Below are 17,262 nucleotides of genomic sequence, written 5' to 3'. Positions count from 1 at the left end.
ATTCCCTATGGATAGTTTGAATTCCAGTAGCTCTGTATATATATATGATAATGAGATTGATCAAACTCGATCTCTGAAGCCATCATCGATCACTATGATATATTAATTACCCATCATTGAAATTGAGAGAAAAAGAAATACCTTGGAGTTGTTATAAGTTCAGAACCGTTATAAAGAAAATTCAGTATTGACAGCATGCAATAGGAATTTTAGTCCTTGTTTCCACTTGTGTTGAGTTTTTGTGAAAAGAGGACAACTCTTCTTTCACCCCTCGCTTCCGCTGTGTCACAAGGTTCATATATAGAACGACTTAGTTGCCATAACACATTCAAAGATTTATGCTTGTGTCAAAAATCCTTTTTTTGGTTTGAGTCCCAACTTTTCTTTTTGGATATCCTCCAAATTGGGTTGTAGGAAATTCTTTTAATTCAGTAGACTCACATGTGTCCTTAAAGTCATGCATTTTTAATAGAACTTTGTCCTTTCTTTTTTACTATTATATATATATATATATATATATATATATATATATATATATATATATATATTTAAAAACATGCCTTTCCTGGATAGCACGGTAATATATGCTTGGTTAGCAAGAAACTTTTGATTTACACGTTTACTTCTTGAGGAAAATAGGGTTTGTTGGTACTGCATTCATTTGCTCTGTTTTATACAACTTATATATTAAGATCATTCTTCACGCGCGCATTGTATATATAGTCCAAGAACTTGAACCAATGGAGCCGGCATGGCCAAACTCCTTGTTGTTGCACAAATGGTGCGGTCACCAATCCACATGTGCATCGATCCCTATTGGATTCAGTGGTAGTATTAGTAGCTAGACAAAAAACAGTGAAAGAAAGAGAGAAAGAAAAGTGGTACCTAATATATATATATATATATATATATATATATAATATTAAAAAAATAGTTTTATTCTATTAAACTAAACAAAATAGATTTAGGGAAATAGAGTAGGCAACCGGTGGGTTTTATTAACGAATTATAACATAGAGGTTTATAGGTGATATAGTTTATTTTTAATTTACTTGAACTGTCCAAAGTTTTTAAATAAATGTTTTTTTTTTTCCAGATTAGAATTTAATTCATGTATTACTCAATGTTTATAGTTCAATTTATATTTTCACATTACATGGTTCTTGTTTGTCATTAGAATCTATATAGGAAATAAATTAGTCAATAAATTGTTTGTCGTTAAAATCATTGCCCCCTTTAGTACCAAAAGGAATGGAATTTCATTTCCTGTATATGGAATCAATGAATCATAATTAATTGAATGCCAATTTGTATTTCCTATATAGACACTTCTTCTGTGGAGATATTCTGGTGATATATACTCTACTTTTTCTGCAAAAATATTGTAGAATGTAAAGGGAATTGCTTAATACATTATGGATTTATAGGCAGGTTCGTTGGAGACTAGCATTTTGAATTGCAGTAGGCTAGCTAATCATTATATAAAAAGAAAAAAAATTCTTGGACAGCTCTAATGTGTGTCATGTTTGGGTGGAGAGAAATTCTTGAATTCACCTCAACTGTTAGAAATTCTTGAATACAACTTCGCCTAAAAATTGATAAGCAACATTAACAATCTGCAGTTGAAGTCCACATCTTTGAAATAATGGTTGAAAAACAGATTCAGCTCAAGCCCATGTGGGGTTTTGAATAGAACCACTTTTTAATTTCCTGTTGAATTTTATTCTTCTTTATTTTGTAATTCAACAACTGTCGTACATTTTTTGAATGTCAAAAGACATGATGGTTTGCATTTGTTAATAGGAAGAAAATCTATGAAAATGAAGAGCTGTTTTCTATATCAACCCTTGTTCATATCTTTCCACATATATAGGAGAAGCATACATTTGCAATATGGTAGAATATTGTGGAAAGAGAAAACTGGTAGTGACTTTGATGTTTTTTATGGCTCTGAGTGTGAATTAAATGAAAACATGATGATAAACTATATAACATTTGACCAACTGCTTCAAATATCGTAACTTCTTATAGGGATATCAAGATGGATAAGAGTTGGATGCAGGAAACTAGACGATTGTCTGAACGATATAAAAAAGGTGTTGATGATTTCATGAGAATGGCAGTTTGTTGCTTGGATGGACGTGGTATGACGAGGTGTCCATGCCGTAAGTGTGCAAATTGATGTTATGAATATATAAACGTGGTGGAGAATCACTTGTATCAAAATGGAATTGATTCGAGTTACACTCAATGGATATTTCATGGGGAAGATTCGTTTACTACAAATAATATGCATGTTGAGCATACACCAAACAATGCAAGTGTAGAGGACCTTGATGAGATTGATGACTTGTTAAACGATGTTCATAGGGGGACGTTTCCGGTTCCTAATATGGGCGATTCTTCTACTACTCGAGGTCCCACGACCAATGATTACAAACATAGAACCTCCTTTGACCCATTGTGTGAAGATGCCCATCGTGAACTTTATCTAGGCTGTAAGCAATTTTCAAAACTCTTTTTCATTGTGAATATGCTTCATATAAATACGCTTTGCAACATGAGTAACAAGGTGTTTGATATGATGATTGATTTGATGAGGAGAGCCCTCCCAGATGGAGAGACATTGCCTAGATTGTATTATGAAGCAAAACGGGTTAGGCAAGGCTTGGGTTTTAGATATGAGTCGATACATGCATGCAAGAATGATTGTGTGCTTTTTTGGAAGGAACAAGCTGATAAAGAAGAATGTCCACAATGCAAAACCTCAAGATGGAGTAATGTCAAAGGTAGCGGTAAGAAAATCCCTCAAAAGGTCTTACTGTATTTCCCAATAAAACCAAGGTTGCAACGATTGTTTATGTCAAAAGATACAGCCAAGAATATGAGGTGGCACAAAGATGAACGGCAACATGATGACAATGCCCTAAGACATCCAACCGATTCTATTGTGTGGAAAGAATTTGATAAAGAGCATGATTGGTTTGCTCAAGATTCCCGCAACGTGCGGCTTGGTTTAGCAAGTGATGGTTTTAACCCATTTGGTAATATGAGTACATCATATAGCATATGGCCAGTAGTACTTATGCCATATAATTTACCTCCGTGGAAGTGTATGAAGGATCCACATATAATGTTGTTGTTACTTATCCCTGGGCCTACAGCACCCGGAAACGAAATTGATGTGTATTTGCGACCGTTGGTGGATGATTTGCATGAATTATGGAATGAAGGCGTAATCACATACGATGCGTTGACGCAACAAACATTTAAATTGCATGCGGCATTATTATGGACTATAAACGATTTTCCTGCATATGCAAATTTATCTGGGTGGTCTACTAAGGGAAAGCTTGGATGTCCAGTATGTAACAAGGATACAACATACAAATGGTTGAAGTATGGTGGAAAGGTGTGTTACATGGGTCATCGCCGTTTCTTACCTCAAGGCCATGTATGGCGGAAAAACAAATCATTGTTCGACGGTACTGAGGAGCATAGAATGAAACCTAAAGAATTGTCTGGTGATCAACTGTTACAACAACTAATGCATGTTACAGATGTGCAGTTTGGAAAAGTATGTGGAACAAAGAGGAAGCGCACAGATGATGAGTTGAATTGGATGAAGAAAAGTATTTTTTTCAAATTGCCTTATTGGTCAACACTGAAACTAAGACGCAATTTAGACGTCATGCATATTGAGAAGAACATATGTGATAGTGTCTTGGGTACATTGATGAATATTGATGGAAAGACAAAGGACACGGCCAAGGCACGAATGGATTTGTATGAGATGGGTATACGCAAAGAATTGCACTTGCAGACAAATGGTGCAGCTCGATCAATGCTACTTGCAAAGTACACCTTGACACAAGATGAGAAGAAAACTTTATGTGATTGGCTGAAAGGTGTGAAGTTTCCTGATGGGTATGCATCTAACATCGGTCGATGTGTGAACAAGCTTCCTAGTAAGATTTCGGGAATGAAAAGCCACGATTGTCATGTCTTCTTACAGTGTTTACTCCCTATTGCAATATGTGGATATTAAACAACCGAAATACGTACAACATTGATTGAGCTGAGTAACTTTTTTAAGCAACTGTGTGCACGGACATTGAAATTAGATGTCTTGAAGCAAATGAAGGACAACATTGTCGTGATTCTATGCAAGTTGGAAAAGATTTTTCCGCCTGCATTTTTTGATATTATGGTTCATCTAGCTGTTCATTTACCTCGAGAGGCTGAGCTTGCTGGACCAGTACAATACCGTTGGATGTATCCAGTGGAAAGAACACTTGGTAAATATAAGCGGTTTGTGCGGAATAGAGCACGCCCAGAGGGGTCAATTGCCGAATGTTATTTATCTGATGAGTGTTTGACATTTTGCTCCTCTTATCTTCGTGGGATTGAGACAAGATGGACTCGTGAAGAGAGAAATGTTGACAGATGGCTAGAGGAAAGGAGTATAGGCTTGGATGTGTTCTCTCAACGAGTTCGACCTTTGGGAGTAGCAAAATTTGTAACACTTGAAGAGAAGGTTTTCACAAGGGCTCGATGGTATGTTCTTAACAATTGTAAGGAAACTGCTTCGTACTTGGAGTAAGTGTAACAATGATTGTTTATTTTTCCTTTATGTGCAATGTAATTGATAATGAAGATGAGTACTTATTTGTATTTTTTATGCAGTGAACACTATCAAAAGGTTAGTGGAGAATCCAGCCTTCACATTGAGAAGAGGCATGAAGCCGAATTTGAACGTTGGTTTCAAAATCGTATATGTGGGAGCAATGCGGCGAATGTTTCAAAACAATTATATGATCTTGCATGCGGGCCTAATTATCTAGTTAGATCATACAAAGGTTGTATTGTGAATGGGGTTAGGTTCCACACAACAGAATGTGAACAAACTCGTACTACTCAAAACAGTGGTATTGTTGTTCGAGGTGAGCATGGCACGTCGAATATTGAGTTCTATGGTGTGTTGAGGAACATTTTGGAGTTACGTTACCCGGGCCCAAATCACGTATATTTGTTTGAGTGCGATTGGTGGAACACTGGGATTAGAACGGGAATGCAAACAGACCAATACTTTAAAACTGTAAATACTTCTCGTACATGGTATGAATCTGACCCGTTTATCTTAGCATCTCAAGCTTCACAAGTATTTTACTTGAATGATATCAAATTGGGTGGTAGTTGGAAAGTGGTGCAGAAGATGACTCATAGAAACATATATGATATTCCAACAATACTAGAGAGAGATAATGAAGAAGAGGACCAAGGAGTCAGTGGTGAGGTACACCAGGAACGTGAATGTGTTGGGGGTAATGCCATTACTGTAGAAGCAAATAACGAAGACTCAAATTTGTTATGAAGAGATGACGTGGAACCTATCCCAATAGCTGTTGATGAAGTATATGTGGAACTTGATGAAAACATGTTCAATGACGATAACTTGTATAATGAGGAACATGATACAAACTCCGATGATGAAGAAGAGTTGTCAAGTAATGAAAACACAGACTCTGAACACGAAGAGGAGTTTTCGAGCGACACTGATACAAACTCTGATGATGATATGTGTTGAATATATTTCATTTTGGTGTAAGTATTTACTGTATGAACATATTGTTTGATGTTTCATAATGTATAGTTAATTAAATTATTTGAATGAACATGTTTCATAATGACTAAGTATGATGTAATATTGTTATATGTCTGATGCGTTTCTTTGGCATGTTGTTACCCTAATAGAAATGGTGGCACGAAAAAGGAGAGCAAGGGGAGGCCCAGGCCAGGGCTGGGGCCAAGCCCATATTAATCATCATGGCTCATAATCTCCCATTGAGGAAAGTGAAGATATGGGTACAGACTCACCGATGACTAATGCAGTGCATTCAGCGGCTCAGTCGAGTTCACAGGGATCTATCCCAACTACATCATGTAAGTGCACATATGTTATTTGTGTAGTCGTCTTTTGATTTTTAAAGGGATCTTTTTTTCTTTCTTTTTTTGTTATAGACTACGTACATACTACTTTACTAGATATAATTGACTACGTTTCCATGTGAAAAATTGAAATGACTTCTAAAAGTAAAGTGTGTGCATAAGTGTCAACAAAAATTAAAGCACAGCGGAAAGTAAATGACACAGATATTTTTGTTGACGAAGTGGAAACTCAGTTAAGAGAAAAACCACTCCGGGGCAGCCAAACCCAGGAATTTCACTATTCAGAAGACAAAGCTAGATACAAGACAGTAATACTCACATGTACCGATGCAGTGGTCGTACCTTGATCTCTGACGTGTAACCCAACACGAACGCTTCCCAACCAGGTTCACCTACCTGAAGGGGTCTTCAATGGAAGTCCTTACCTTAGAGCCGACCTCTAAGATAGACTTCGGTTTGCAGCACTGCACACTTGAAAAACAGCTTCAGAGGAAATATCACGTCTCTGAGCTCTAATGAAATTCACACCAAATTCTTGTAGCTCTAAGTGCCCAAAGACCCCTATTTATAGGCCGGGGGTCAGAATGGGCGCCAGGCAAAATTTGCCTGGGAGCCGTCCGGACGGTGGACCATGGCCGTCTGGATGGACAATTGTGCGACAGGATTTTCCAAAATTTTCGCAGAGAAATCTTTCCTGTATAAGAACATCGTCCGGACGGGATGGCTCGATCGTCCGGACGGACGCACGTCTGCTGCAAGTAATTTCCATAACAGGCTTCGCGCGTTCGGACCATGGGGTAGGAGTGTCCGGACGGCTAAACTTTAACACGCAATTTCCATATCTGGTGCGCGTGCGTCCGGACCATGAGAGGGATACGTCCGGATGGTTGAAGTTGAATCGGCAGTTACCATATACGATGCACCAGCGTCCGGACCACAGCTGTCAAATGTCCGGACGGTTCATTTTGAACTGAGATTCTTGCCTTACAGAGATACGCGTCCGGACGGGATACCACATCGTCCAGACGGTTGATTGATCTTCCCTTTCTTGAAACTTGGAAAGAATCACTAATCCGTTCGAGAACTGATAGGCATCCGGACGTGCTGCTGAAACGTCCGGACGGAGCAAGTTTGCACAGAAGCTTCTCGATGCGATGTAGGTGTCCGGACAGAAGAAACACGTAGTCCGGACAAATGATGCTTGTCTGTCTGATGTCCGGACAGAAGAAACACGTAGTCCGGACAAATGATACTTGTCTGTCTGATGTCCGGACGGAATGACACATCGTCCGGACGGATGGAATAGTAGACAGATGGGAGTCCGGACGAGATGACACATCGTCCGGACGGCTGACAGGGAACTTTGTAATTCTTCTTACTTCACTCTGAGAAGTGGAATCCCTTTTTGCCGCATCATTTACGCATAAATGATTTTGTCCAAACACAGAATAAGGCCAAAATACTAACAAACTCCCCCTTTGGCCATTCTGGGACAAAAATCACTTGACCGGTTTGGAAATACATTCCCGGTCCAAAATAAAAATTACTCCCTTTTTTTGTCACAAATGGACAAAGGGTAAACAGAGTAATAAAACAATCATCTGAATAAAAATTACTCCCCCTAACGGTCTCAGAAGGACCCGGGAAACAGAGTAATATAAGTTCAACAGTTATAATAAGCAACAAATTGTCTCAGAATAACAAAACAATAAAAAGACAACAAATAAACACGAGGGAATCAAACATCCTCTGCCATAGGTGTAGCTTTGGGAATCCGACGTGCAGCCTTGGGTGTAGCAGCCTCATCATCACTGCTATCTGGATAATGGACTTGGAGGCACTCTTGAAGGTTCAGATGGGTCTGCTCCACCCTCTTGCCAATGGACCGCATTTCCAGCTGCATGAAGGATACGGACTACTGCAAGGTGGACATCGACACCTGCATATTGCTCATCCCCCCCTGAAGAGCAGTAAGAGCCTCCATAATCTGAGAAAAATTTACCTCCGGCTCAGATGGCGGGACAGTGTGAGAGGAAGAAGCTACGTCTGGAAAAGCAACATGCATTGCAGCAGGTATATCCTCATCAGAATCCTCTCTCCGTAGCTGCGCATTCGACTTCAGCAAAGTCTGTTTGCTGAGGGGCTGTTTCGTCTTCATCCTAGGCTCTCCATCTACATTGATACTGGACGGCAGGATGATCTGAGTAATGAGGCAGCCGAAAGGAAGACCGGCAGTGCCCTCATCACGAGCCTCGAGCATGACTCCCAGAATATGCTTGCAGAGACAGAAAGGAAGGCGAAAGTGAACAACATAGACAAACTGGGCCTTCTTCAATATCAGATTACTGCGCCTGGTAACCGGCCACAAATTGTGCAAAATAATTTTGGCCAACATACGATGAGCTGGACCTAGAGCACCAATCTTGATGGAGGTCGGATGCTCCTTACCTTGTGGAGCAGCATGGAAAAACTCTCGGAGCTCATCCATAGAGGGAGGAAGCACCACCTCGTTGAATGGACTGGCTGGTAGATCGAGAACAGGTACCCCGATAAACTGGCTGATGATCTGGGGATCAACAGTGATTATGTGTCCGTCAACAGTGGACTGCAGTACCGTCCCACGCTCATCATCCTGAGCAACCTCCAAGGTTGCATAAAAGAGTCGGACCAGCCTGGTGAGGACGATGCAGGCACAGCTATAGAGGTAGGTCCACTGATAAAGTTGGATAGTCTCATGGATACTGTTCAGCGGAGGCACCATGATATCTACACGAACCACGTTCCGTTCAGAAATAACAGTCCGGTCCATAATCTTTGCTTGAATTTCATTTTGCTCTGTTTCTATCCTCTGACGGGCCCGGCGCTGGGAACTGATGGCAGACATGATTCTGCAAAAAGAAAACCAACAAGAATATTCCAAAGAAAATAATCCCAAAACAAATCTTGTTAGGTTAGCAAAAATTTTGGCAGAATAACAGTAGTAAGAGGACTATCATAAAATTTTAGACAAAAATTTTCACAGTCCTACAAATACTCCCAACATGGTATAAGCATCTCAAACTTTCAATAACACTCATGATCAAATATTGAAATTTTAACAGTGTAAGAACTGAAAAGAATAGGACAAGAAAAATACCTGAAGAGGGATTGAGAATGCAAAGAGACACATAGGAATGATATTACTCCAAAAACACCAAAGAAAATTACTCACAAAAAGCCAAAAGGTGGATTTGGTGGGGTATGAGGGAGAGAATGACCGATTCTGGGCAATTTATAGCCTCTGTGGGTGACCCGTCCGAACGGAGTTTTCCAGACGTCCGGACTCGTGGGCCTCGAGAACGTGCGTAACGGTCATGCTCGTTCGGACGAAATAAATTACCCGTCCGAACGATAGTGACAGCGCACGTGAGTCCGAACGTACAACAAGACCTGTCTGGACGATGAGGCACTGTACATGTCCGGACTTCCAGAGAATACCGTCCGAACTACCATGCTACACCCGTCCGGACTCCAAGGAATACTGTCCGGACGCTCCACACTGAAACACCAGAAAAACTGAGAAAAATTTACAGAGATCAAATTTTCTCAAGTCAGTGTCAGAAAACGCATACATAATCAACTGATAACACAATCAGAACGCATCTAAAAAATAAACAGAGATATAAAAGGAAGTTGAGATTTCAATTGGCACAAATAATTTTTCTTGATCATATAAAAATCAAATAGGCAACTCAACTCAAGCTATGCGTGTGTGTGTATGTGGAGACTTTTTTCCCACCAGGTAAGACTTTCCAAGACATGACAAAATAGTAACTAGATTTTCTAGACATGAGAGAAAATCAAAGACAGATTAGCCAAAAGTCAAACCTTATAACTTGCTAGGGCCTAGACACCCTCATCTGATACACTCCCCCTAAGATGCAGCACATATTTTGTTTTACTTGTACCATAAAGGACAAGATAAAATTTTACTTGCTCATAGAGAGCAAGGTGAATTTAAGCACATAAGCAGTGATTAAACAGATTTAAAGCATAAAACTCTTTATGAAATACTGCTCGAATCTTATAGAACTGCAAACTGTAGGGAGTGCCAGAGTTTATAGATGTTAGGTTCAACTAGCCTGTGGTCAATTTGGCCATCTTATCAAGGACTTCTTCTCTTATCCAAAATTTCCAAACGCAAAGAGTCAAAGAAGGAAAGATGTACCTTTTAGGGGAGTCTGGGATAATACACTTTTTCATCGCATGAGGAAAGAAGTTATCCTACTTTTGTATAAACAGGAAAAACATTTGGCAATATAGTCAAAATTCTCAATTATATCTAAGCATATTGAATCAATGCAAACCAAATTGAGACATCAGGCAAGAATGCATGCAATATCTAATAAGCCAAAGAAAAAAATCCTGAAAATTCTCCCCAATTTTTTTTTTTTTCTTAAAACAAAAACAACAAGCAATATGGAAAAAAAACATCATATGCTAAGGCACGATCAAACCTGTGTACGCTTAATGATGCCATTATAGAAAAACAGTCGCTCAACTTGCTTTTTCTGTCTTCCCCAAAAATACCTGCAAAGTTTTCTCAAGAAAACACAAGGGGGCAAACATAACTTGTTCCTAGATTGCATATAATATATAACAAATACAATGAGCAATCAAACCTGATGCCATAGGATTAGGAACAAAATCCTAGGCATGAACACCCGAACCTGCTAGGTGCGTCAGTTCCCCCTCATGGGGTAACTATCCTTCTCAGCCCAAGTCTGCCTTCCAGTATGTTGTTGCTGACAAGACTGCATCATCCACTCCATCATTTTTTGCATCCAAATAGGAGGCTCACCGGAGTATTGCTCTTGAGGCCTTCTTAATTGCCTAGGTTTGCTCTTGTAAGTGCCACTCTGATTGGCTGGTACAAACCACTGTTGGGGCCGTTGACGCTGAGGAGCATGAAACCAAGGGGCTTGGAACTGATGTCTTGGTGCTTGTCCCCATGGTGCCTGATAGGATGCTTGATGCCAAGGAGTCTGATGCTGAGTTGCAGGTACAGTGCTATACTGAGCTTGTCTAGGCACTTCTTTCTTGGCTTTGGCCTTTTGTGCTTTCAAAAGGGAGCGCTGAGGCCGTATGTGCCCACTGAGACCGCAGTGATGGCAAACATGAGGTCTTCTGATGGATTGAGGCTGCTGAGTGCCTGGAACTTCATCATTGACCTTTTCCTTTTGTTTATCTTCAATAACAGGAGGGAGCTTTGGGACTGTAGGAGGCACAAACACAGTCTTTGAGGAAGAAGGAATATCAGACGAGGAAGCTACATACCCGAGACCAGTCTTGTCATATGGGCTCATCTGGATGGACAGCATATGAGTCAACTTCTCATCAGTGACTCTCTCTAGCTGGAGCTGTGTCTCAAGTAGCTTTTCCTCGAGCTCTTGTATCTTGAGCAGCAGTGAGCTCTTCTCAGTATGCAGACTGTTCAGATCATTAACTTGCTGCTTTCGACCTTCCCTCAGCTTCTCAAACTCTTTGTAGAGAGTTTTGTATGCTTCCTTGAGCTCTACCTCATTCTCACTATGCTCCGAATAGTAAGAGTCTTCTTCTTCAATATAAGGGGCCACAAAAGCCAGAAATTTGTCAGACTTTGGAGCATCTTCTTCGGACTCATCACAGAGAGTCACATTATAAGCCTTCCCCTTGCCTTTCTTGAGATTCCCGTAATCGGCCCAGATATGCCCATAGCCTGAGCATTCAAAACATCGGTGTCCTCTGGGATCTTTCTCATCCTCTGGTTCAGCTTCTCTGAGAGGTTTCTTGGCTTTTTCAGAAAACTTCTTCTTGAACCGATCATCTTTCATTAGTATTCTGAAATTTTTGGCAAACATTGCCACAGCCTTTTCTTCATCCTCAGATTCTTCTTCAGAGGAGGCTTCTACCTTCTTCTTGGAAGCCTTAAGAGCAATGGTCTTTAATTTCTTGACCGGGGGCAGAGACAGCTCGTATGTTTGAAGAGATCCAACCAGCTCTTCAATCTTCATTTCTTCAAGATCCTTGCTTTCCTTGATAGTCGTTACCTTAATCCTGAAAGTCTCGGGCAAAGATCTAAGAATTTTTCGGATGAGTTTTACATCCGAGATAGGTTTCCCAAGACTCACCATGGAGTTCCTCAGGTCACTTATTTTGGAGTAAAACTTTCCAAATGTCTCTTCCTCTAACATCTTAATTTCTTCAAATTTTGAAATCAACATCTGAAGTTTGGCAGATTTTACAAGTTTTGTGCCTTCATATGTTGTTTCCAAAATTTGCCATGCTGCTTTGGCTGATTCGCAATTTGAAATTTTGGCGAATTCAGATGGAGAAAGTGCTTGGCATAGAGCATGGAGGGCTTTGTCATTTGAAAGGCGAGCGTTCTTTTGAGGGACTAGTTCAAGTGTTGTATCCTCTGGTTTAGTCCAACCAGTCTCAACAATACCCCAACAGTCAATAGATTTCAAAGAGAAACGCATACGTGCCTTCCAATAGCCATAGTTCGAGCCATCAAAGGCAGGAATAGAATTAAGAGTTTGAGACATAATAAAGATAAAAGTCAAATATAAAAACACTCAAGAAATTAATCTTCTTAGAGTGTACCAAGCTCTGATACCAATTGAAAAATTGAAATGACTTCTAAAAGTAAAGTGTGTGCATAAGTGTCAACAAAAATTAAAGCACAGCGGAAAGTAAATGACACAGATATTTTTGTTGACGAAGTGGAAACTCAGTTAAGAGAAAAACCACTCCGGGGCAGCCAAACCCAGGAATTCCACTATTCAGAAGACAAAGTTAGATACAAGATAGTAACACTCACATGTACCGATGCAGTGGTCGTACCTTGATCTTTGACGTGTAACCCAACATGAACGCTTCCCAACCAGGTTCACCTACCTGAAGCGGTCTTCAATGGAAGTCCTTACCTTAGAGCCGACCTCTAAGATAGATTTCGGTTTGCAGCACAGCACACTTGAAAAATGACTTCAGAGGAGATATCACGTTTCTGAGCTCTAATGGAATTCACACCAAATTCTTGCAGTTCTAAGTGCCCAAAGACCCCTATTTATAGGCTGGGGGTTAGAATGGGCGCCAGGCAAAATTTGCCTAGGAGCCGTCCGGACGGTGGACCATGGCTGTCCGGACGGACAACTGTGCGACAGGATTTTCTAAAATTTTTGCGGAGAAATCTTTCTTGTATAAGAACATCGTCCGGACGGGATGGCTCGATCGTCCGGACGAACGCACGTCCGCTGCAAGTAATTTCCATAACAGGCTTCGCGCGTCCGGACCATGGGGCAGGAGTGTCCGGACGGCTAAAATTCAACACGCAATTTCCATATTTGATGCGCGTGCATCTTGACCATGAGAGGGATACGTTCGGATGGTTGAAGTTGAATCGGCAGTTACCATATACGATGCACCAGCGTCCGGACCACAGCTGTCAGATGTTCGGACGGTTCATTTTGAACTGCGATTCTTGCCTTACATAGATACGCGTCCGGACGGGATACCACATCATCCGGACGGTTGATTGATCTTCCTTTTCTTGAAACTTGGAAAGAATCAGTGATCCGTTCGAGAACTGATAGGCGTCCGGACGGAGCAAGTTTGTACAGAAGCTTCTCGATGTGATGTAGGTGTCTGGACGGAAGAAACACGTAGTCCGGACAGAAGATGCTTGTCTGTCTGATATCCGGACAGAATAACATGTCGTCCGGACGGATGAAACAGTAGACAGATGGGCGTCCGGACGGGATGACACATCGTCCAGACGGCTGATAGGGAACTTTGTAATTCTTCTTACTTCACTCTAAGAAGTGGAATCCCTTTTTGCCGCATCATTTACACATAAGTGATTTTGTCCAAACATAGAATAAGACCAAAATACTAACACCATGTTTTGCCTAACAGCAAGCACATTAATTGGGCGGAAAAAAAGGGGTAGGAATAAGTGCATAGAGTTTATGGAATTGTTTAAAAGTGGTCCCATTCATCTAGAAATCAAGGATGGGACTCAGGTAGCAGTAGGCAAGCGTGGTGGGCAATTTACGAAGATGGTGAGCAAAATTGTTCGCGGCCATTGCGAGCTACATCATGCTTCTTGGTGCAAGGTCCCACCTGAACAAAAGGCAATGTTAAGAAACCGTCTTACGGTATGTCTCTCATTGTTTGAGATAACGTTATTTAATACAAATTATGTGATAAATTTTTGACGGTTATTTTCTTTATTACTATGTTAGTCTTATGTCACCCTGAACATGAATCGTATGGAGGAGATCTTGACACTTAATAGAGCACTTTGGCGTAACTATACAAGACTTCGCAACAAACTTTACAACAAACACTATAAACCATTTCTCAAAGATGATGAAGAGGAGGGCAATAAGGAGGGCAATGAGCAAGTAATGAGCAGGGTGATGATGAGGGTAAAGCTAAGGCAAGGTCCACTGTCCCCGAAGGTATTGCGGTCAACGCATGGCTTATGATATGCGACTCATTTGATGAGAAATTATGGAAAGTAAATCTTATTAATCTAAATTTACAATGTTGTTATAGATATGCTTGGAATACAACTCTTTAATTTAACGAATACTGTTTTTTTGGACACCATTCGACAGGTTAAGTCTAGACGGAATAAGAAGAATAGACGTGGATTGTTAACAAATCACACGGCTGGCTCCAAACCATTCATAAGTCATCACGATGAAGAAGTAAGAATTTTAAAATATTATATTATTATAAGAACGTTGTTGGAAGTATACGTTTATTATATGTGTATTATTTGCAGACAAAGAAAACTGGAGTCGAGCCTCGTTGGGTAGAGTTTTTTAAGAAGACTCACACAAAGAAAAGTGGTTCTTTTGTGAACCCACATTGTAAGACTTTATACGTAAGTAAATGGAACGTTTATTTGATAATAATGATTTCTTATAATGTATTTATAAAATTAGCTTACTTGCATGAACTTCTTAACTAAAGTTTATACTGATTATGCAGAATCAAAAGAAGGATTTAACAGCTGAAGAAGGCATTGACAACACAGAGGAAGCTTCCATAATGACACAAGTACTAGGGGGCCCCCGATCTGGCCATGTTAAAGGCATGGGGTATGGTGTCATACCTACCCCATCCTCATCTCGGTTGCGTGACGTGATCCATATGGACAACCATGAAGAGTGTAACCAAAAAATGGAGGCGATGCAGGAGAAGATAGATATGCTAATGGCAATTGTGATGTTAGATTATATTTACAATATAATTTATTTTTACATACATTCACTAATTGTTATAATGGACATGATTATGATATGAAATTCTCTTCTTCCTAGGCCTGGACAAAGCGTGCAAGATGATTCAAGCTAGGGCAACTTCTCTTAACATAGATCAACTGAAGGTGTTTATTGGATTGATGGTGATAGTGGGCTTATGCATGGTCATCTAACTATGTAAAAATATGAGCTATTGCAATGGGAAAGATTGGGAATGAGACACTTGAGTTTGTGATAAAAAAAAAAAAAAAAAAAAAAAAAAAAAACTCATTAACACCTTTTGTAGTAGTTTGTCTTTTTGTATGTCTTTCCCCCTACTATTAAGCTCATGTAGTTGTAAATTTTTTGTATTTTATTTAATTACGAAGCTTCTTATATCTGTTAGCCTCTAGTGTTCTATTTAGTTTTGAATCTTCGCTTCCCTCTCTTCCCACATATATATTATATAGTATAATAGTTTATGAAGCAAGGGTGGTATTTATGCGTGCACATTGATTGTCTAGTGTGATTGGTTTTATGGCTAAGGTATGTTGACAATTCAAAGCATTAAGAACCAGGTCAGATAACAAAGTTTTTGCTGTAGGTGTAACTTTCGTTGATTTTTTGATCAATGTTGTTTACTTGTGAGCTTCTTCCACTGATTTACAGACTAGTGACTACTGAAGTGGCTTATTGCAGGAACAACCGTAAGTTTACTAGGTTGCCAAAAAGTTGAAGATGTTAGAGGGATGTCGTTGTAGGACTTCAGGTTGTGAGGTTAGTGATTTCTGATACTTTAAGCAATCACAGAACTAATCATTTTCCAAAAAAATGTCTCTTTTTGTGTTTGGGTTAGGTTGTACATTGACAAGGATTCAACATACCTGTTTTTAACTAAAAGCATTGAGAGGATTATTTCTATATGTAGCTCAAATTGTGACTTGAATACTCTTAAGCATTTCTAGATGAGCATCTATCAATAAGATTAATAATATCTTGTTATTTAAACTGTAGTTGTAGTTGAAGATACTCTGAATTTCTATGAGTGAGGAAGGTATTCTGAAGATGATTCAGAAGCTGCTAGTTTTTGTTCTTTTTGAATGTTTTAATGAGAAGTCTAGGTTTCTATTTCACTGGCAAGTGAATATGACCAAGTTGAAAGCCTTCTGATAATATTAAAAGTGACTATCATCTATATTAGCGAAGTACTATTCATGATATTGTTTTTTTTAGGTTTCTGCCAACATCAAAGAGAAGATTTCAGCTGCAAAAACTGATATTGTCATTGTACCCTTAAAGCAGTCCCCATGGAGTAAAAAGTGGGAGGCATTCAAAGAGAAGGTAAATTTACCCTTGTTGCCAACTCTACTTCAAAAATCATAGAAGTTCTATCTATTTTATATATAATTTCCTGTCTCTCATCTGAAATAGATTTTTTTTCTTTTCTCTTTTCCCCTTAAGCTTTAAAGTCATCCTACATTCAAGCGTATCAGCGGGTTTAGTGAACCTGTTGTCACAAAGAGTCAGGAGGTATTTTTCAATTTAATATTGTTTCTTTTTATTTACAAGTTTGTCTAGTTGAAATGCTAACCCGTTCTGCTTGGTTTTCTTGTTTCTACTTCAACTTTTTTTTTTCTTCTTCTTGAAATGACTCTTGGCATGTTATATCCTTGTGTCGTATGGCCATGCTTAAGGTTTGACCAAAAATCAGATGCCTCTTATTGGCAGAAGTCAGATGTGTTTAAATAAGAATGGGGTATAAATCTATCTCTCTCTCTCTCTCTCTCTCTCTCTCTCTCTCTCTCCCCATCAGAGCCTCTTAGTGTCCAATAATGAGGCTTTTCTTGTAGTTGGGTTTGAGATGCAAAAAGTAGAAGCTGAATGCCTAAGGACAATTTCTAGACATCTTGTACAGAAGTAAACGTGTACTTGGTTATGTTTTGAAGCTAGTATTTGAATTTTCAGAAACCTTACAAAGATGGAAAATTTAATATATAAAATGCAGCCTTGAATTATGGTTATCTCAGTGCTAATGCCATGT

The 17,262-nt window shown here is 39.5% G+C and overlaps 1 protein-coding gene and 1 long non-coding RNA gene across 5 annotated transcripts; both read left to right on the top strand.

Moving 5' to 3' along the window:
• Nucleotides 1-2,565: 2,565 nt before the first annotated feature.
• On the top strand, nt 2,566-5,937 carry LOC133864501 (uncharacterized). 4 transcript variants are annotated; one of them, XM_062300852.1, is made up of 3 exons: nt 2,566-4,557; nt 4,687-5,604; nt 5,755-5,937. In XM_062300852.1, exon 1 carries the CDS (start codon nt 2,582-2,584, stop codon nt 4,046-4,048), a length of 1,467 nt encoding a protein of 488 aa, XP_062156836.1. In that variant the 5' UTR covers nt 2,566-2,581; the 3' UTR covers nt 4,049-4,557; nt 4,687-5,604; nt 5,755-5,937. The 4 variants fall into 2 exon arrangements, with proteins under 4 accessions (XP_062156836.1, XP_062156838.1, XP_062156834.1 ...); XM_062300850.1 differs by having other exon boundaries at nt 2,566-4,599.
• Nucleotides 5,938-15,984: 10,047 nt separating this feature from the next.
• Nucleotides 15,985-16,751, top strand: LOC133862948 (uncharacterized). The gene is made up of 3 exons (XR_009899338.1): nt 15,985-15,998; nt 16,455-16,562; nt 16,683-16,751. It is a non-coding gene; the product is annotated as an uncharacterized LOC133862948 (long non-coding RNA).
• The last annotated feature ends 511 nt before the right edge of the window (nt 16,752-17,262 follow it).

The sequence above is a fragment of the Alnus glutinosa genome, chromosome 3 (genome assembly GCF_958979055.1).
Source record: "Alnus glutinosa chromosome 3, dhAlnGlut1.1, whole genome shotgun sequence".
Classification (NCBI taxonomy): domain Eukaryota; kingdom Viridiplantae; phylum Streptophyta; class Magnoliopsida; order Fagales; family Betulaceae; genus Alnus; species Alnus glutinosa.
The sequence above is the reverse complement of the archived record's forward strand: the minus strand, read 5'-3'. Positions and strand labels throughout refer to the sequence as shown.